Raw genomic sequence first — 22,881 nt, forward strand, 5'->3', positions numbered from 1 at the left:
ATTTGCTCATTTAGGAACTTTATACCTTTGATTTTTTATTCATTGTAAGGTTTGTTGGTGAGCCCGTAAAACCAACTGTGTAGGTTGTTGGTAAGCCCGTAAAACCAACGTAAGTTGTTGGTGAGCCCGCAAAACCAATGTTTGGTTGTTGGTGAGCCCGCAAAACCAACATAGATTGTTGGTAAGCCCGTAAAACCAACGTAGGTTGTTGGTGAGCCCGTAAAACCAACGTAGGTTGTTGGTGAGCCCGCAAAACCAATGTTAGGTTGTTGGTGAGCCCGCAAAACCAACATAGATTATTGGTGATTCCGAAAAACCAAATTGTAAAGGTTTTGGATTGTGAGCCCGGAAAACAATCCAACTGTAATCCGAGGGATTATAGTGAATTCCCAAGGAAAGGCTTGGAGAGTGGACGTAGGTGCTTGAGGTGTACCGAACCACTATACATTGTCTTGTTTGTGTTGTGCCTGTTCTTGTATTTATTCTTGCTTTATATTTGATTCTTGCTCTAGGGTAAGTTCACACAAGTAACTTAAGAAAGCTTCCACTGCTCTTAACAAGAAAACTTTTAAAGCACCAAAAATTTAGAAAAACCCAATTCACCCCCTCTCTTGGGTTGTCACCTTGGGCAACACATCTATTTCTTCATTCTTTTCTAATGTGATAATTTTTATCCTCTCTATTTGTTTTCCTATAGACTAAAAAGCTATGTTGGTAAAATTGTGTTGTTTTACCAATTGCTTGAGTTTTTTAACCTTAAACATCTTCATTGAGATTTTCTAAGAACAACTTTAAAGGACTAGCTATTAATCCTCCCTTTAATTGTACAGCTCCGAAGGGTGAATGTATCAATTTTACTTCTCTTCCTCAGCTTCCAAGTGTTAGAAAGGTTCTTTATCACCATAGCTTGCTTTCCTAGGTGCAATTGCCAAAGTATACAATCAAGGTTTTTCAAATAGTAGTGTTCTTACCATTTAAAGTAGAATATATTTTTTTCTTCATATCTCTTTCAATTATACTAATGTAATTCCTTCTCCTTTCATCATATTTGAAAAACTATTTGTTCTTATCCTTATTTTCTATGGAGTTAAAGTCTTTTCTTAAAAGTTTTTTTATTAATTTGGAATCCATGTACTAATTCTATTATGTTTGTTTCAAAATCTGTGATAGATGGTTTATAATTATCTTCATAAGTGGCATAGGCAATATTTCTTGCCTTAGGTTGACCCCTTTCTTTTTCTATGGCAAGTATAAAGGAGATAGAGAATCGGGTGCCTACAACGCTTCTTCTGTTAAATGAAAAATATATTTTGACATCTCCTTCCCGAGTTTCTAAGATTCCTTCGATTTTAGTTTTTTGAGTCTTTTAGGCTAACAACTTGAGATAAAGTTCACTTTTAGATGGCATGATTTCCTCCCATTTAAGGTTCTTTGGGGTGAAAATTTATTCTTGCATTTGGCTTGAAAAAGTATTGTTTAATCCTTTTAGAGTGGCTCGTTTCGGTCCTAGGGCAATGGTGGTCATAGTCTTGTAGTAACTCTTTGGTTACGATAGTATTTTTGTTCCTGATTTTACATCACATCTTGATATTTGCAAATTTAAGATCAAGTAGTCTAAAAAATTAAGATTAGTCATGAAGATCGAAAAATCTAGAAAGATATTGAATAATATCATTCCATTTTTCAGACTAGCTTCTATTAGGTCTAGGAGCGCATTGGAGAATTTTAAATTCCTGTAATCTCTAACATATTTTAGGACTGAAGCATCCTGACCTTTTCTTAATTGTCAAGGATCTTGTGCCAACCTGAACAAGCCTTATATGGAGATATTGGTGTCCTTCTTAGAACAAATCTCTTCTAAATCCTCCTTTCCTAACAATTGAAGAGCCTTCTAGATTGAATCAATAGATAGAAATTTCTTTATGATCTGTGCACACGCATGCCCACCTCTCCATGTTGATGTCCATTCTCCAACCCAGCACTATTCATAAAAATACCACTTGCCATTCGAATTCCTTATGGTGCATGGTTCCAACAACAGCATTACTCTGCACATTGGATGCTGATGAAGCTGGTATTCAGAACTATATTGTAGGTTTTCAAATCATTGCTTAATAATTATTTTTAAGATGTTACAGACTATTTGGCTGAAAATTTTGAACACTTACTCATAATTATTCAACATACGTAACATAATGGAGAGCGCTCAAAACTATTACAAGGGCCATTATTTTAAACCATGCCGTGATGTGCCATACTCAGATGATGCTTAATTAGTCCATTATTTGTTTATTTGTTTTATTTATTTATTTTGTTTAAGGATTTGATAGATTAATTTGCTACCTATTATTTTTGGCAAGAACTGATGAAATGAAAAATAAGGAATACTATTTGTATTAAATATAGAATATAGCAAAATAATTGCTAAATAATGGGGTTGGCCCATGAGGTGGAGAATTTAGCATGAGTAGAACAAGAATCATATAGGGCAGAAAACCTAAGAGTTAAATCGGAACAATAGTCCTACTCATAGAGTTCATCAATCCCGTAACATAAAAAAATAACAAACAAGAAAATTGCATACATCAAGAAAAATCGTCCATGAAGAGAGACTGTCCACATCCTTTTTCTTCTTCATCAAGCCTCTTCATTTATCTTTTTTCCTTGTCAAGTCATCTTTTCCATATGTGAGATCTTCTTTCTCCTCCCAAGTACCTTTCTCCTTTTCCAAATTTCTCTCTTTTCTAGAATCTTTGAACATAAAAGTTTACAAAATTCAAGAAATAGTATGTATATAATTTTTTACATTAAACAAAGCTAGAAAATTATATATCGATACTGATGAACATCATGTTCTGAAAACTATATATCGATTTACTTAGAAGCATGTATTTGCTTGCTAGATGACTAATTTGATTGGTATGTATCATCTAACCATATAGTGTGTACTGGTAAAAAATATATTTTGAAAACTATGTATCAATTTATCTGAAAATGTATGTTGGATCTGCTAGAGGTGTATCAAATAAGCTTGCAGTATGTATCAAGAAGTCGACGAGCGTATATCACCAACCATGTTATGTAGTACGTACTGATGAATATGATATTTTAAAAACTATTATCAATTTGTTTGAAGGTGTGTATATCATCAAGCCGTGTACTACAAATCGATTTATCTAAATATTTGTATCGACTTGCTAAATAATTATTTTGCTTCATATGTATTACTTGGTCACTTAATATATATCAATAAAATATATATTTTGAAAATAAGAAAGAACGAAGATGTAATGTATATTTTTTTAATTACGGATCGGAAGACTTCGTTAGTAGAAGAAGTCTATAACCTCTGAGTTCCTTCCGCTCAGACAACTTTTGTTCGCGCGGGCAGGTGCAACGCGTGGCCGTCCACTGAGTAGCCAAACGCTCGAGGCTGCGATTGTTAGAATATAGAATACTGTTTCCACGTGACATGATATATTATTTTGAAAATATATACAGTTTTTATAGTTGAATAGAGAAATGACAAAGCACGAATGTTTTTTATATTATAATGTAGAACTTAGTAGAACAATAGCAAAATAACATCCAATTAAGGCTGCAAATGGGTCGGGTCGACCCGTGACCCGATCCGACCCGACCCGCGTAGACCCGACCCGACCCGAATTTTAGGACCCGCGGGTCCGGGTCGGGTCCTAAAATTGGACCCGAATCATTTTCTGGATCGGGTCTGGGTTTACCAAACGGACCCGACCCGACCCGAATGGACCCGAAGAGAGAGAGAGAGGAAAAGCAAAAGAAAGTCTTTTCTTTTTCTTTTTCTTTTTTTTTTTGGCGTGGGTTGTGGTACTGTTGGTCAGTGTGGGAGGATAGCAAGTTAGCAACAAGCATAGGTTCACAGAATCCAAAGGAACGTCGGCCCGTCAGGATTCTCTCTCGATCTATTACACTGTTGAGACCTCTGGTGTCTCGGTAGCTGCCTTTTTTTTTTTTTTTCCTTCTGTTTTTTGGTTTTTGTTTCTTTTAACTTTTGAACTTTGAAGGGAGAAAGTGAGGGAACACTGCAACTGAATATGGGTCATGTGCCAGTTTTCTGTAATGGAATTGGATTTTGGAAGAAGGTCTGGGATTTTTTTTGTCCTCGTGAGAGGGGAGCTGGGAGACACCGAGTTCCGTCCAATCAGTCATACAGATAAAAAATAGTGTGATAAGAAATTTGGCTTGTAGACCGACTTAGTTAGTAAGTCATGGGTCATCTGTTCTGACTGGAGCTCAATTGCAAGTCTTTCAAGTCATGGGTCACCCAGCACCTCATAATTATGATATGACCAAATTAGATTTGCCCAAATTTTTTTCCAAAAGCACAAAAAAATTAGACCCGATCGGACCCGAACCCGACCCGAATCAGACCTGAACCCGACCCGAACCCGACTCGGACCCGACCCGACCCAACCCGATCTTCAACCGGGTCGGGTCCGGGTCCAAAATTGGGACCCGAACAAAAAACCGGGTCGGATCGGGGTCACCTAGGACCCGACCCGACCCGACCCATTTGCACCCCTACATCCAATATGTGAAGCCATCATACATGCACTCATGTGCATGTGAGCACCTACGCATTGATTAAAGTAGTTTTTCAAGAAAGATCTGATTAAATCAAGTTTAAAAAGTGTTAAATTCTATATGCTCTAGCTTGAGTAAACTTTTTTAATCACTTCCATTATTTGGTGGCCAAGGAGCAGCAGGTTTTGTTTTGGCCCACTAATCAGCTGGTAGGATTTGAATCATAAACTACTAATATCCAAGTTTGAATCATGCCATGTAGAAAAATTAATGTGATTTACGCATTAATTAGGGTAAGGTAGGATTTGTACGCTTGGCTATGAGAGCCCAACCCCAAAGTTTCCCACTAAATTAGTTGGAAACCTCAGCTTCATAAATGTCGTAATAATTGTTATATTGGTTTAGAATCACATAGTTCTATACTTTCTAGTTTCAAGGCTTTTGGACTCTACGGCAATAAATATGCTAATACAAAAATAATTTTACAGTCCATTAACAATAAGACTTATTAGTTATTACAACCACTATATAGTATAATATTATAAAAATATAACATATAATACACTATTTTTAGAGATAGATACAGTATAGATTATTAATACAACCACGATCAAATATTATATAATATTTTAGGCCGTGAGAATTAATTTAAGATCGAGCAAGTGCAGGGTGCAGCAAAACTAGCACTCAATAATACTGTATAAGTTTTTCAAAACAATAATCTTCTAAGCGAGGAAAAGAAATCTGTATAATTTTATTTGTTTGAAAATTATTATTTTTTAATTACGAAAGCCAATGTGCAGCTTGGTCTATCTTAACCAACTCTTGCTCGTTTGCTTAAGAGGTGGCATTACAGCTGCTCCATGGTGTTTAGAAATTTATTGCCATTATAAAATATTTTCCAAAATTAAATCAAAATATCTTTATAGTTAGAAAAGTTCAAATAAAAAACTTTTGTAGTAACTTGCTATCAAAAAATTCAGGTCTAATTTCTAAATTCAAGCATGCTACCGCTGGGACTCGGACTGACCAAGATGCCGAGTTAGCTAAGCTACTGAATTGCTTTGACGATTAGTTGTTTAGATCGTACAGATCTGAAAATGATGATATGTCTCCGAGGTAACAATGTGGTAGCCGTTATGCTTGGATGGCGATAGCTCCAATGTTGATTGCTCCCAAAAAGGTATTGCAAGAAGGAGATTATGCTCAGACGTTCGCTCCAACGCCTGATCCGATCTGAAACAACAAAAACAAGAAAATCTTGTTGCTAGAGAATATCCGGTGAAGAAATATTTCAATGCATAAGTCAAACAAACTCTCAAGAAATAATGAAATCAACAAAGTAGTAATACAAGGGCGTAAGTAGGCATGAGAGCATTTATTTGAAGGGTCTTTCGGAAATGGTTTGTATAGATGAGGATGGTGCCCACCGCCAAAGTGTTCTAGCATGCGGATCGGCCGGTTTTAGTAATCAATTGCACGTCTTGAGGATCATCATGCTCCATGTATTTCACTCATTTGTCATATACAGGAGCGGCCCAATGTATTTGGGGGCCTAAGGCCGTTTTGTGTTTGAGGCCTTCCCTACAGTGGGCCGGCCTAAGGCGAATTCACAGGGGGCCTTTTTTTCCCATTTTATCTTTGAGACATTTCCTGCGGTGGGCCTTCTTTGGGCCGGGGCCTTAGGCGACCGCCTCAGTTGCCTAAGGGTTGGGCCGGCCCTGGTCACATAGTTAAGAAAATCATTCATGATCGTAATCGAGGTGTCGCAATAAGAGTTTAAAATTTAAAGAACTCTTCGTGCACCTCTGAGGTCGGCCACTTGGCGAGTTTTGATTAGTTGGTATAAAAATTTTTCTGACCTGTCTACTTTTTAGAGGCTCATTTTTCAGCAAGTACTAAAAGATTAATATTTTTTTGATCTCAAAAATAAGGCGTGAAAATACATAGAAACTTTTGAATGAAAATTGAAAAAAAAAAAAAAGTAGCTCGAGTTTTTTTTGAAACTATAAGATCTTTGGCAGAGAAAAGATCCATCGCGAGCAAAAGCCCTGAAACAGAACCTAACCAAAGGAGTGCTATTAGCGGGTCAGGTTAAGTCGGTGTGCTGGCCGGTTTCAAAATAAACCAAAACCCAACAAAAATTTTATTGAATTTATTATCATACAAAACTCAAACATCGGTTATAGTCTTATAGATATTTAGTCTGAATTATATCAGCCTCCAGTGTGATAGCCTGTTTTCATGGTAATAAAATAAAAAAATTCTTTTCAACAATAAAAAAAAAATTAGGAAAGATCTGGAATGCCAGTTCCGAGGCACGAGCATGGATTCTCGGGACGACGCGGGAAGAAAAGCATGAAATGATATGAAATGAAGTGACCCTTCACTCGCTATCGACGCTTCGTTTCCCCAACGGGCTCCACCATTGCCTCCGCTTCTCATCGGCCGCGGAGCTGCTTCTTCTCCTCCCAATATAAAATGCTAAAGCAAAAACCGAACCAAAAAAAGGGGAAAAGTTCACCGACTGTTCTTTGTTGTTCTGTCCTTTACGAAAGGTTGGATGATGATATTATTTTTTTTTCATTTTTTTGGCTCATGTTTTATCTTTCATTCCCTTATTTTTTTGAAATTGTTCTGATTTTACTTCGTATCACTTGTTTTATGGTGGGGGAAATCCAGCATGCGAAATCTCCTACATTTTTGTCATTTGCAAGAGAAAGAGAAGAAAGAAATTGCTTATATTCTGCTAATAAGAAATAAAAAAAAGCAAGAGGAATACTTTAATTTGTTAATTGTTTAATAAAGAATAAGAAGAGAGGTGAAGCTCTAATTGCTTATGTTTTGCCAATAAGAAATAAAAAAGCAAGAGGAATGCCTTAACTTGTTAAATGTTGAAAAAAATATATTAAAGAATAAGAAAAGAGGTGAAGCTCTTGCATTCGATAAGAACAGCAGCAACGACATTCTCCTGATTAAAATCCTCTCTGATCTCCGGTTCTTTGCATTTCTCTTCTTATACTCTTTTGTTTTTAATTCTTTTGTTTAGCTTTGACATGGCATTACCTTCTGGATCTTTTGAGAAGAAGCGAGAACTCTCTGATGTTGTTCTTAAGTGGTCAATAGATGATGTGCTCAACGAAGATCTTCTCAAACATAAGGTAGTCTTATACTAAATTCTGAAGTGTTGTTTCATTTGCTCTTATTTGTTCGCCGTCCTCTTTATCTTTTTGATAACTCGTGACTCGCTTTATGGTTTTCTAGATCAAGAAAATACCTGTGACATTCGTGTCTGTGAATCATTACTTCGCGTCATTCAGATACCCGTTCATTGAGGAGACGAGGGCTCAATTCGCCTCTTGCTTGAATTCTATTGCTGATTCTCCTCGTATAGATGTAAATATTGAGAAAGCCTGCAACCAAATGGAGTTTGCACCCAATAATCTTGTTGGGTTTAGATGGTCTAGTGGCAGCATGGTGGGCCGGAAGGCTTATACACCAAGGGAAGGTGATATTGTTCTATTGACAATTATGGTGCCAAAAGATGTTTCAGAGTTGAAGAAGTTAGGTGCATTCAATTGCTTGGCTTTTGTTAGTGAGGTTGAAAAATATGAGGAGAGGCATTTCATGGCAAGATTAGGTGCATTTATGGGTTCTACAGTTAAGACCACCGATTTGTCATTTGTTGCAATCTTTTTGTTGAATATTGCAAATAAGAGCCAAGTTTGGAATGCCATGAATGTAGATGTTGATGATCCGAACGCTAATTTGAACTTGATCAAACGGATTCTGCACGCTGATGGTTTGGTAAGAAATTGATCTACTCATTGCTATGTTGCTCATTGCCATTTCTTCTGTCATGCTTCCTTATTGTGGATAAATCAATCTAGTTTTACTTGAATTTGTTGGTGGGAAAGTCTGTATCTTGGAGAAGTTTTACCTTTATTATGCTACATGAAGATTACTTTATGCTAGTTTGCCTTCCAGTGTAGATCAGTTGACTTGTTACTATGCTTCTTTTTTTTTGCTACTCCCAGTCCCACTGCAGAGCCTTACCATTTTTTTACTTATATTTCCACTATTACATTATTTTCGGGGTTTCTGAGGGCATTGGGTTAGATTTTCTGATACAGGAATTTCATGACTCAATTTGATTATATGCCGGCCTACTCAGCATCACTTCTCACTCCCATCGTGGTGTACTGCACTAGTGGAATGTCTCACCTGCCTCTTTATCTGTCTGAGAATGATTTGATATACAATAAGTGTCCTAGAGACAATGCATTTTTATACTTATATGTATGCTTATATGCTCAGTTATGCAGTAGGGCATATCTGTTCTTTTTGCTTAAGGCATTTACATGGTATGCTGGATTATTCTTTAGGACCTCGATTGAGCTCTGTAATACATGCACTTATATGCCACTTCTTTTTCCTTTCTAATGCTTTGCACTGGATTTGAGTTTCCTATTACTTTTGAAACTTTCATGTCATATTTGATTGGCACTTTGGAACAATGACTTTGTTCATGAGTTGCATGTAACTGCAGGTTGCAAAGGCTTGTCCATGTTCTCTACATGCGGAAAATACTCTCAGTGAAAATCTGCTGCAGAAGATTCAGCCTGTTGAGCTCAATGAATCACAGATTAAAGCCATATGCCATGCGCTTTCTACCATCAGATGCTGTGATTCATTTTCTATAAATAGAATATCCGGATATCCTGGTACTGGTAAAACCGAAATTATCAGTATAATTTGTTGGATCGCATTGCAAAGGAAAATTAAAGTTGTTGTCTGTGCACCAACCACATTTTCTACTTTTGAGGTTGTCCAACGTCTTTTGAAGCTCATTGAGCAGTGTAGTAGCAATGCATCTGAAGGAATGTTTCCTGGATGGCCGTTGTCAGATGTTGTAGTATTAGGAGATGAACATGCTGAAAAGCTTTATACTTCTCATGGCTTTACTGATATACTCTTGGAGGATCGTCTTATCCTTCTAGAACCATGCTTTTCAACTGCCAGTGGGTGGAAGAAGCATATGTCTTTAATGATTGATCTTTTAGAAAAGTTTTGCTCAAAGTATGATATATTATTAGAAAATGAGCATAATGACTTTTTGACCGGTTATCTGGAGATACTGAAAGGCCGATTTGCTTCTGTTGCATTTCCATTTAAGGATTGCATGCAGTTGTTGCTGAAATATCTTCCACATACCTTATTTTCAGTTTCAGAGTTGAAGAATTTATCTTCTCTGGTGAATCTGATAGATTCGATGTGGAGTATCCTGTGTGATGATTTGGTAAAACATGAACTGGTGAAGCTCTTTACTGGAAAGGAAGTAGAGGAAAGAGACTTGGAAAAGAATGGTTGGACACTTAGCAGAGCAAGAGATTACCTCCTTGAGATTCTGAATGTTCTAATTGATACACTGAGGTTACCAGTTACTGCAGGAAAACGATCCATTGAGCATCTCTTACTGAAACAAGCTGGTCTCATTTTGTGTCCAGTACCTCAGTCACCTAAACTGAAATCGATGGGCAGTATAGGCCCCTTTGACCTATTAATAGTTGATAGGGCTGGTGAGGTTAATGAATGTGAATTACTTCTACCACTTCAACTCCACGGATTGCAACACACAACTCTTGTTGGTGGGGATTGTTCTTTACCTGCAATTGTTGTAAGCAAGGTTTGTGTTCATTTGGCTCATAATTGGTGAACATATTGATATTCTCTTTTTGTGATTAAGGTTTCTTTTGCCATTTCAGAATTTACATAGCATTGGCTACAAGCGGAGCCTACTTGAAAGAATAAGCTACTTGTGTAAGCCAGATTGCACTTTAGAGGTACAATACAGGATGCATCCGGAAATAAGTTATTTCCCAAATAAGAAGCTTTTCAACTGGAAGCTTGTAGATAGTCCAAAAACTTTGGATGGAAATATCAACAATCTTAGTCTTCCAGATTGTATTTCTGCTCCATTCTCATTTCTGGATGTTTCTGATGGACAAGAATCATTTGATGGACAAGATGAAGGATGGAAAAATTTGATTGAAGCAGCTGTTATATGCAAAATTGTTATGAGTCTTCTTAAAGGTAGGTAAACTTGAGTGTAATAGAATTTCATTTGTACTGATGTGTTGGGTTTTCTATTAGTTGGTTCAATAGCGGATTCATTGTTTTTTTTTTGCTATGAGTTAATTTTCCTTTGTTTAATGTTTAGACTATAGGCCCTGCATTTGCTTTGTCTTTCTTTGATCAATGCTAGCTTTACATGATTTGGAAGCTAGCTACTTGTTCAAACCTTTTAATTAAAAATATAACCTTCAATTTTGTCATATTTATAAATCAGATTTCAGTTAATTATAAGTAGATAATAAATTCTATTCTAAATTTCTAATTAATGTGACTTTAAAGTTATTGGAACATGACATTGAACTAGTTGGTAACTTTCACACAATTTGTTATATAGTTTATCAAAAACCTTTTCCAATGCGGACCATTTTGAACTGTTTACTAATTAAATTGCACACGCCACTAATCTCATGGTCCTTTTGCATAATGGTTAATCCCAAGAGCATCCATTCATGCAGATTTAAATCTTTATATGTGTAGGATTTTGTAAGAAATTGACTAGCTAAGAAAAAAAGCGGAAGTAAAACAAAAACAATATGCTGATTTTTGTGCACGAAATTTTAATTGATTATGGTTTTTGTTAGCTAATCTATTGTTGGATCACTGGCAATCGAAATTTACCACAGATGTAGTAATGATTTTGGAGCATTTGTTTTGAAGATATTGTACATCATGAGTCTCAAATCTTATTATGAGTCTGATTGGGACTTCTCTTTTTTTTTTTCCTATTCAAATTCACTAAAATAAAAGAGAAGAAGGTAAATACTAAGAAGGGAAAAGGAGATATGAAAAGGAAAAGGAAGATAAAAGAGAAAACAAAGATCTCAAAAAGAAGAAACACTTCAAAGAGGGCGTCTATAAGGATCCAACATGAAATAAAGCAATGAAAAAAGAAAGCTTTCTCCTTCTTACTAAATGAGACAACCTTCATCTGGCCATTTGCCTAGAGGCTTTCTGATCGTTTGAGAGGAATTCTGAAAACCTTTGGCATTTATTTCAATCTATAGACTCCAACTGATTGTAGCTGAGATAGTATTCCATCATTCCCTGATCTTACTCTGGTGCTATCCTTTTTTAACCAGTCCATAGGTCCAGTAGATTTTCTGGGAGATAGTGAACTTCCATTTTTATGTCTGAAATATCTGTACGTTGCTCAAAATGTATTAAGAGATGTCAACATAGAGTGCATGCATCAGAAGCTCGCCAGTTACGTTTCTTAATTATTCACTGTCAAGATCTTGTTATTCAGGGAAAGCCAACTGATTATATGAAATTTAAGTAGTAGTGGACACAACTACCAGGCACTATCAAATTCAGAGATTTCACATGTTTAGTCCAAAAAATCTTGTGTTTTGGGTTGCAGTTATGGGGAAAGGAAATGACTGTTGGATGGGGCGTCCGAGACATTCTATATCAAAATTTTCTTAGAAAGTTTATTTGCTTTCCCTGAGTTCGGTATTTTTAGTTTAATCTTTTGTCCTTATTTTTGAAGTAGGATGGATGAAAGTCCGTCTGGTGTCTCAAACTGTTTTTTAAATTTGACCATTCCTATCATTAAAGATACTTTGTGTTAATTTTTCTTTGTCGACATATAGTTTACCGCCTTATGCTTTATGGATTAATTTAATTCCTTGAATCTTGGGAAACCATAGAAGTTAGGTTGCTGGTTGCTTGATTTTAAAGCTTTGTAGCATGTACGATAGGACTCCTTAAATATTAACCAGTTTTCTGACTTCCTTGTTACTTCTCCCTTTATGTTGGACTAGCTGGGAATTTGAGCCTTAGGTAATTTGATGTTTGCATGAGTCTATTAAAGCATCCTTGATTTGATCAATCATGGCAAAGTTTGCTTGTAAAGGTTGATTAAGATTTAAGAATATCTAAAATTGAGTAGGGCTTAAACAAAAGTTATCGATTTATGTTGCATTTTATTCCAAGGATGGTGGATTCTAATTTAAAATCCATTTTGAATGATATTGTTGCAATTGAAGAGCTAATATATGATAATAAAGCTTATGGTGTTCCATGTTCACATCCTCTTAAATAGTAACATTGATCTTCTTTCATAATTTTTTGTTTTTTGAGGAATGTTGTGTAAAATATATTAGAAAAACAAACTTTATTTAATCATTACCTTATATGCATCATGTGAACCCATGGTTCTTTTTTGTATGTGATAGTATATATCTTTTGACTAGTCCACTTAGAAAATAAAAGGGTTGTACTTATAGAATTTGTTGATACAAGTTGATGCCTTCAGGTGTTACGAAACACAAGTGCTCAACTTAGTGAGTTGTCTAATAAGGGTCCTTGTTTTCTGTATGTGCAACACAAACTACTAGGGCTGTGGCCCACAGGCCACCACCCTCTACTTCTTTCATCTTAATAGAGAAGTCATCGTCTGGGCTTGCCTGCTCTTGAATATTTACATCTTTTCATTAATAAATACATCTCTCCATATATACTCTGATGGTTCGCGGGAAGTATTTTCCCTCCTAGGAATATGATTCCTGGAAATCAGATTCCTAGGAAGAGGATACCTAGGAAAGTACTTTTGGCATGTTTGGTTAACCATGGGAAAGTGACAAATTTCCAAAGTGCTTGTGTTTGGTTGACCATCCACTTTCCTAGGAAAGTTATGTATAATTCCTATTATGCCCTTAATAAAAATTAGGTCTTTAATGCCTCTTTAATGCTTCTTTAATGCTGAAGGGTCTTTTTGGGAAAAAATAAAAAAGGAGTGATTCCCACCTCATGGGAAAGTAACTTTCCCATGTTTCTCATGGGAAAGACTTTCCCATGAAATGTGGGAATCATATTCCCATGGGAATACAACTTTCCCATCTCTCTCCTTTGAAAACTCCAACCAAACAAGAGGCATTTCATTACTTTCCCGTTGACCACACTTTCCCCCCTCCTTTTCCTGCGAACCAAACGAGCCCTGAGGGAGAAAGAAATGCTTCATTTAAAATTGGGTGTATATTTGTCAAACTTACTCCCAATAAATTGTTCTTTGGTGTTACAGACATACATAAATTATTCATTCTCTTTGACAAAGCCTAAATATTGCATGTGCCGAACATTCTATTATTTTACCTAGAAAGGTATGTGTATACAGTTAGAAGCATGTTCGACTCTTTCTAATAGTGACATGAATGATTAATACTGCAATAATTTTTCATTTATTGAATATTCATGTTCTGAAATGTTGTTTAGTAAATTATCTTTATTTCTTTATAAACTTTGATACTCAATAATTTGTGATGGTGTTCTTGACATGAAGTTTAAGTGTGAGAAGTGTGATGCATTATGATATGGACATGTACTCATTAGTTGTTGATTAACCAATTTATTTATATTTCCTTGTAGATTCCTGAATATCTAAAGACACAGATGTTCTCTACTATTTGTTAATCGGCCAACCTCAAAATCATTAACTAATTGGAGTGTGTCAACCGAGGTAGGCTGAACAAGTACCATGCCCCATACCAATCAGCCACTGATTTGGTATGGTATCAGTTTGATATTGTACCGAATGTTGGTACACCTTAGCATTCCGGTTCCGACAAGCACACAATTTTTTTTTTATTAATTTTTTATATATAATGATGTTTTAGGATCCTTTTTGATATTTAATGATGTTTTATGAAGATTTTGAGTGATTTAAATACTAATTTGATGTTTTTTGAGGTGTTTTGATGTTCTTTAATGCATTGGTTTTTTTTTTGCGTATTTTCTATTTATAAAATAACTACAAGTTCCATGATAAATATAATCAAAGTACATAACTTATGACATCTATAAAGAAAATCATTAAAATACAGAACAAAAAGTTAATTGAAATAATATCGACATATAAAATCTCGTGGAGTGACGATGTCTCTTGTAAACATTGGGGTCATCTTCATATGTAGAGGATATGTAGCTCATTCCAATTCTCTTTCCACATGGCCCCTCGGTCCCGTAAGCTCATTGAGCCGCCATAAGATATGTAGCCCAAATAGTCCCAGAATGTATTGTGGGTGATGATGTCGGTCTAGGAGTCATCTGCCTGATATTGCGGTTGTGGAGTGACTTATTCAAATATGTCGGCAGAAAATTTCGACCTCTAAGGTGCTTAAGGCTATGTAGGATAGTAGCCACTAGAGGATGACATGTTTGAAGCACCATATTCATAAGGAAAGTAGTTGGCATCATATCCATAGGATTTTATATAGGATTCCGAACCTGATACGTTGAGAGATCCTATCCCATATGCTGTCATCTATAGCAACCTTGTATCCACCATGACCTTGAGGGCCTCATCTTCTATTTACAATCGTATCCTCGTGGTCTCTCGGTCGTGCACCTTGATCCTTATCCTGCACGGCATGAGTGAACTAGGACTCTTTGGTGAATTAAAGACTATCCTTGGGATGTGACACAGTGGTTTGACATCCTCCTTGGCCATTAGATGCATCATCGTTGCCACTCCCATGTGACTGTTAGGGCTCTCCGGTGTGCCGACTCCACTATCTCCAACAAGGCCTTGCCTTTGCCTTTCTTCCTAGCTGCTTTCTTGCCTTGCTTTGCTTGGTTCTACTGCAAGGATCGACCGCGCCCTCCTGACTGACTAGATCGGGTAGCAGGGCGGTCTCATTGGAGCATCTCTTGATCACATCATTGGAAGGATATCTTGGATATGAAAGTATGTGATGATCCGCACCCCACTGATCCCTCTTCCTGATTTGTTGGATGTGAGCGTGGGATGTGATGTTCTGCCCATTGCTCCGCATTTACCCTAACCAAGGTTTGCCATCTCGGTACCAGACCCTATACCAGTGCCACACTAGTGTCGGTATGGTACGGTACAGAGATTTTTTGGAGTATCGAGAGTCGGTACGCCACCCATACCTGGTATTTGTACTGAATCGATACAGTACGGTATGCCCTGCACCGCTCGATTCGGGCCAGTATGACATACCATGATCCTAACCTTGCTGGCTAAAATGCTTGCTGGTCATGGAGATGATCCTGGCTCCCTGAGCTCTGGCTTTCGCTGCTGGTCCTCAAGCTAACCAATCATCGGATCCTTAACGTCTTGGACAAAATTAGTGTGGAGCAGATCATTAAATTTTAGCTCCACTTTCTCCTCGATGCACTTAGACTCAACCAAGGTCCGCCGAATCGGTACTGGACCCATACTGGTCGGCGGACGGGTCGGTACGGTATGGCGTGCCGGTTTCGTACCAGCACGTCCATTTGTTTGGAGTTTTTTAAGTTGATTTACTTAGTAATCAATGTTTTTGAACTTTTTCAATGATTTTAAGTCTAATTTGATGTTTTTTATTTTTTAATATTTTTTATGGTTTATGATTCCGATTTAATCTAAATGATGCGTCTTATTATTTTAAAATAATATAAATCATAAAATGATTAGTGAGTGAGATGTTGCATGCTACAAGAAGCAACATGAAATATCCTCAAATCAAATAGTGAGGTAAAAATAAAAATAATACAATCAATTACATGTATGTAAAGTATAATATACATACCGATGTCTAAATTCTAATCGAGTGGCGATGTGTCTCATAGATATCCATATCATCAATATAGTTAGGAAGCATATCAGTCCACTCTTTCTAATTAAATACTCTTTCTAAATATGTTTTCTACTTCAAAAATTACTTTTGAATTATGTAATACATACTACTAATTTTTTTTTTTAATTTTTGATATTATTTATTGTTGCCCAGATATGCAGCCCAAGAGGGAGGGTGAATTTGGTTTCAAAACTTTTTAACTAAATGCAGCGGATAAACTATAGTTTCAATTTGAAAGCTAAAGGTGCTGAAGCAAAGAATGAATGATAATAGAAGCAGAAATATAAAGAGACAAGCACACACACAAACACAGAAAATTTCTAGTGGTTCGGTGCAATCCACACCTACATCCACTCCCTAAGACTTTTGAAAATTTTCACCATAACCTCTCTGATTACAGTGCGGTCGTTTTTCGAGCTCACAACCCAACTCGTTTTTCTGGGATCACAACGAACCCAGTCGGTTTTCACAGGATCACCAACCAAAATCTTAACTTATTTGTTTTTTGGGATCACAAACAATCCAGCTAGTTTTCACAGGCTCACCTACCAAAACCTTAACCCTTGTTGAATCTCCTGATTCAACAACTTCCAATTCAGGTTTGGAAGAACCTTTATCAGTTTCAGAACAATTGAAACTGTTTCAGCAGATTTAAAGCTAAGTAAGAAATGCTGTAACAATGTAAGTAAAGCTTCAAAATAAATGAAACAATAAATGTAAATCTGAAGCTATTAAGATGGTCGTTGGCTGCTGTTGAATGTCTTGATTGTACAGCAGCAGCTTGTGTTGAATATCCCAGCTAATTTCCTCACAGAATGGTTTTTCTCTTTGAAAGCTCTCTTGTGAGGATTTGATCTTTGGAAGTTCGGATTTTGTGTATTTGGATTTTCTCTCTTGTTCCACACCTTCGTCTCTCTTTTTTTCTTAGCGCTCCTTTGAATTTATGGACTTCATGCTGATCAAGAAGTATAAACTAGCTGTTAGCAAAACTATCCGTTGGCACCCAGCAAAAATACTGTTTGAAATTAGCTGTTGAAGTTGTCAGGATAACAGGGGTCGTCCCTCCAAGTTGAGAGGTCGTCTCATATGCTGAAGGAGACGGCTCACTAAGCACAAGAGTCGACTCTTTCTTTTAATCCATACAAAATTCCTGCACTAGCCTCAGAGGGTCGACTCGTCAATGTTGGGGGTCGACTCATGTAGATAATGGGTCGCCTCCTTAAGAAAAAGGGTCGGATCATTCCTTCAGTTTATATAAAGTTCCTGCGCTGGCCTCAAGGGTCGACTCTTCAATGTCGGGGGTCGACTCATGTAGATATTGGGTCGACTCCTCAAACACAAGGGTCGGCTCATCTAGTTGGTCTCAGGCGGTGATTCTTCTCTGTTTCTCTTCAACGACACGCGGGTCGACTTCTTAAACAAAAGGGTCGGCTCACTCGGTTTACAGACAGAATTTTCAGGGTTCTTGATTCTTTAGAGTTTGTTGGTGCAATTTTCATCTTGAAATTTAAACCTTCACATTTAAGCCAACATCATTAGAGTACATATTTAACTCAATTGTTTTTGTGATCATCAAAATCCATCCTTTAGGGTTTACATTTATATATATATATATATTTTAAATTTAAAAATATTTTTTAAATATTAATATTTTAAAAAAATAATTTTAGCTCAGATCTATATAGAATCTAACAATGGATGCTATATATATTTTTCTAGGCCCGTGGGCATGCATCAAAGGCTACTTATTTTTCGATTTTTTTCAAATTTAGGCATAAGCTACTATGCCCATGATCGCATCAAAATTTAAATAAATGGACAGTAAATTTTGTTGTTGAGTAGCTTGCATGTCTCTTAATATGCTTATGATTTCACTTTTTTTTAATTTTTAGTTTTTTAATATATTTTTTTAATTTTATTCCAAAAATATATTTTTAAATTTAAATATTTTTCATAATTCAAAAATTAAAATTTTTTATGTCATCGTGTAGATAATTCATAGATCTGCAACATATAATAAAATTAAGCTCATATTGAAAATTTTTAGCATATCACTCATTATTTTGCAATTTTTGAGCAATTTTTTTAAGCCTAGGCCCGAAAAATGAGGGAATTAAGTAGAGGAGAGGAGGCATATCTTATTTTGGCTTGGATCTTTCTTTTGAAGTGCTGAATCGGTGTGATTTTCGTCGTGAGGGGAAGGGGGGAAAGCTTTCCGCCTCTTCGCCGCTTAGAAATGATGTTGTGAAGGCCTCGAGCCTACCCAACATCATTTTGTCACCGGTACAAAGGAGAGGGGAGAGGGCTCGGTTCAGAATTGGGTCGTCTTGGTGCGAATTGGACGGTTTGCACTGAGTTCGAAGACCTTTTCTGGCCGGTTCAAGTCGGTTCAGAATCGGTTCTGGTCGGTTTGTGGCCGAAAATGAATCCAATGGCCGAACTGACTCGGTTTTTCATCGGGTTTGCTTGGTTCGGGCCAAACTGGGCGGTATGGTCCAGTTTGGCCATTCATGGACTCAACCTTAGAATGTAGTATATGTAGACAAGATCGTTGCAACATTTGTTGAGAATGTTTCTCTGTTTATTGTATATTAGGAGGACTGTTGAGTAGTTGCGTTCGTAGCCACTGGAGGACATCCTCTCTGAGAGGATTCGAATAGCAAGTCGTTGAAGGTTTCAGGCTGACCCTCTGAAATGAAACCACCACTTAGCTACAAAGCATTGAACAAAACTACATATAAGATGGTGGTAATTATCAATAGTAAACTTATCAAGTAATAGCTATTATTTATATAATATACTTGGATAGTTGGATTCATCATAATATTGCCCTTGTTGAGCATAAGCTGTGGAAGACTTCCTTAGCAAAAGAGACATGGCACACGATGTTATAATATGTTGAATAAATTATTAATGGTTGTACATACACCTCACCTAAATTAACTGAGCTCCTTAAGACAATGCGGTGCTACATCTGCATCAAGCTGTATCTTGTATATTATATTGCATAGGGTGGATAGAAGTTTATTGTCCATTGCAATGGTATGTTGAACTGGCCCATACCATCCGGTTTAGTTCGTACCGGACTGGTCAGGTCCTGACTGATACAGCGGTGGAAAATGGTACCAGTCGGTACCGGTTCGAATCGTCCCATACCAGCCCCCGTACTAGCTTGTACCGGCGAGCTCAATTTTTTTTGGACTTTTGGGGGCCAAACATTGGTACTGATTTCGAACCGGTCCGAATCGGTGGCGAACCGGTCCGGTGGCCGACCGGTATGCCTACTGGTATCGGTTCGACGAACCTTGATACTAGGGATTTAGGTTCATGCTGTAAGCTGCTAATACAATTTGTAATTATTTTAGTACGACATGACCAACTAGAAGCCTAGACAATGGTCAACTATTTTAATATATATTCTTACCTGCTAAATGTAGCTTCCTATCTATCTAGTAGTCCCACCTCTGTTTAATGATGTCTATGTACTTATAGGCATTCACTGGATCTGTCTATCAGATCTGTTCCATGGCAGCCTTAATCATGTGATAAAGGAAGCCCAATTGCAAGTATATCTCTCAGTCCATGACCCAAAGCATAGCGTGTAGAGGCTTGATAGCCTTCACAACCCTGTGAGCCCGTGTCCAAAATTGCTGGCTCTTCACCAAGCCCTCCATGTGTCTCCCCTCAGTGCTAGCCCTTGCATATCTGCTGTCCTAGCACTCAACGTTAACAAATATCTGGTGCAAGCATGCTCTCCTCTCAAGAAAGCTATCAAGTACAATATAATTAGCGGCACACCATGTCAGATCCGACCTCTGTATTTCTCCCGTAATGAACTTTCTCATTAGAGCTAGGATTTATGTCTGATTGTAACTAAATCTGGTGATGAACTTAGCTATCTCGATGACCTGCCAATCTTGCGAATCTTTTCGATATCCATTAGCATGAGATCGATGCTATGTGCAGGACATGGTGTCTAGAAAATATGCTGCTATCTCTCCATCAACAATTCATCGGTAGCCTTATACTATGGTCCATTATCAGTGACTATCTGCACAATGTTCTACTCTCTCACAATGTTCTACTCTCTCACGTGATCTATTACCTCCATTAGTTTCAAAATGTACCATGTATCGTGCACCTTATCTAAAGTATCAATTGACTTATGAAAGATTTTTATGTCCCAATAAGTCCGGAAGTTAATGATGCTTCGTCTGCTGGGACCTGTTCACCTATCACACATTATGTTAATCCATAGGTGCCCCACTGGCTCTAAATGAAGCTATGAAGTTCTCGAGCTCCTCTTTGTTGTTGTTAATGAGCTCAACATGGATATCCTTCGGTCCTCGAAGATCCACACTCTTATTCTTCTCTCTATATTTAGGCAATGGCGGACCAGTAGTATGTGTTGGCTGTTGCGCTCGCTGGAATGTGGCTTTGCTGCTCGACTATCCTCCTCCATCCTCTTTCAGGCAGCTCTCTCTTTTGTTACTTTGAAATCAGTGAAGTGCATCTTCAGCGGCTGGCGGACCCTCTAGGGGCACTTTTAGGTACCCTGCTCCTTTGAACTTAGTGTTGCACCATTTGCACCTTTAGTGGTGTTGACTTGAGAGCATGACTTCGTGATCCCAACCGATATCACGCTCTGGTTCCTTCCTCATGGATGGATCTGTTCCTGCAAGTGAACTAAACACATGTCAAATTTTTTTTTACGTTGATTGATATTTAGGTAATTAACCATGTGTAATACTAAATTCTTATTTTTTTCACTTAATTAACTAATTTTAATTGTTTTTTAAAATTATTCAATATTTAACTAAAACATATCTAGATATTTTATTTTTATTAAGAAAATGACGAACCATAATTGGGATGTTGCATTTATCATTATCTTAGCTTATTGTTTTTATTTATTTTTGGAGAATTGTGAAATTTCAATATGCTGCAAAAAATATTTTTTTTTACTTTCGAAAATACTTCTAAATTACCTATTTTGCTAGTAATTTTTCATATTTTTTTAATCTCATATTATTTTTTTGATATTTTTTATTTTAAAAATATTATTAAATATAAATAATTTATAAAAATATTTTTAGATTAGATTCGTATAGGATCGTGATCTGGATGCTACATATATTTTTTTTAGTTCATGGGCATGCATAAAAGGCTACTTTATTGTGGATTCTATTTAAACTTGTGCGTTGTGCCTATATCACTATTCATGTGAAAATGCCCAAACTTGAATAAAATGATATAAAATTTTTATTAAGAGTGAGATTCATACCCTTAAGCATGGTTCTGATTTTATAGTAATTTTTTAAATTTTATATTATTTTTTATTTTTAAATCTAAAAGTATATTTTATTTAAAAATCATAGATTCAATAAAAATTTATGATCTTGGTGTCATAGTGTAGATCTACTATAGATCTACAACATATTAAATGACACAAAATACAAAAATTTAACATGTCCTCTTATTCTTTTCAATTTTTGGCCAATTTTTGGTCTCAAAATAAAAAAAACACATAAAATAAGTGAGGAGGAGCTACATTACCTGATTTCAGCAAGATCCTGAGCTGAAATCCGTTGAAATGGCTAGATTTGGGCTATTCCATTTTTTTTTAAAGAAAAGTATCTGTGGCTATTGAGAACCTCTTGTGGTTCTTAGATCCCTCATGGGGCTCTATTATTGATGTCACATGAGAGGGGAGGCGACTCATGAGCGCGGCAAGGATCGGGATGGGGGAATCATGCGCGCGGCATGCGAGGATGTGTGTGGGGTGCAAGCGCATGATGCGGGAGGGGGGGATCATGCTTGTCACATGCGAGGACACACATGGGGTGTGAGCGTTGGTTGTGCTTGAGGATATATAGATGATTGTGCTTGGTCAAGGCACAAGATACTTGATAGAGAAGATTGGGGGGTAGGAAGATTGAATGATGTGTTGTTGATATGAGCAATTTTTTTCTCAAATCCTGTCGTTCAGTCTATAGTAACCAATTGAAGTAATTTTTTTGATATTTTCTCTCTTTTCTTCTATATTTTTTAATTCTTTGTTATTTCCCCATACCCTATCGTATGAAGAGTGTCTAGCCATGCTTTGTGGCAGTTTATTTTTTGTTTTCTCCCGTTTACCTTTTCAGACAATTTAGTACCTTATCGGTTTGGTTCGGTATGCCTCAGTACGGGCTGGTATGCTTCAGTACGGGCTGGTACGCACCTCGGTGCACCTCGATACAGGGCTGTATGGGGCTTATACTGACTTGTAGTTAAGTTTTGTATATTTTTCTTTTGGTATGGTACGGTATGCCCTATACCAGATGGTACGGGGTGATACGGCAGACCATGCTCAAAATAAACAATCCTTTACAACTCACAAGCAACCTCAGTAGATTGCATGCATATCTCTACTAATAGGAAAAACTTCCCAACTGACAATGGAGCTTTGCATGAGTTCTTTAAATAGACTCCATATTTTCATACATGATTCCTTTTCAAGATTATTTCTATTGATAGAAGCAAGAGGAGTAGTAATGAAAATAATAATGCATGCAATGAATCAGAAACATTTCATGATTGATAGGATGATATATCTGACAAT

General features: G+C 36.8%; 1 protein-coding gene across 1 annotated transcript in view; it reads left to right on the forward strand.

The window, feature by feature from the left end:
* Positions 1-6,797: 6,797 nt before the first annotated feature.
* Positions 6,798-22,881, forward strand: part of LOC103724242 — a 46,899-nt gene continuing 30,815 nt past the window's right edge. The window contains exons 1-5 of the mRNA XM_017846917.3: positions 6,798-7,121; positions 7,613-7,724; positions 7,828-8,370; positions 9,113-10,249; positions 10,329-10,656. Of these exons, the coding sequence (XP_017702406.2) occupies positions 7,045-7,121; positions 7,613-7,724; positions 7,828-8,370; positions 9,113-10,249; positions 10,329-10,656 (2,197 nt within the window). The 5' untranslated portion in view covers positions 6,798-7,044. The remainder of the gene's footprint in view (positions 7,122-7,612; positions 7,725-7,827; positions 8,371-9,112; positions 10,250-10,328; positions 10,657-22,881) is intronic.

The sequence above is a fragment of the Phoenix dactylifera genome, unplaced genomic scaffold (assembly GCF_009389715.1).
Source record: "Phoenix dactylifera cultivar Barhee BC4 unplaced genomic scaffold, palm_55x_up_171113_PBpolish2nd_filt_p 000527F, whole genome shotgun sequence".
NCBI lineage: Eukaryota > Viridiplantae > Streptophyta > Magnoliopsida > Arecales > Arecaceae > Phoenix > Phoenix dactylifera.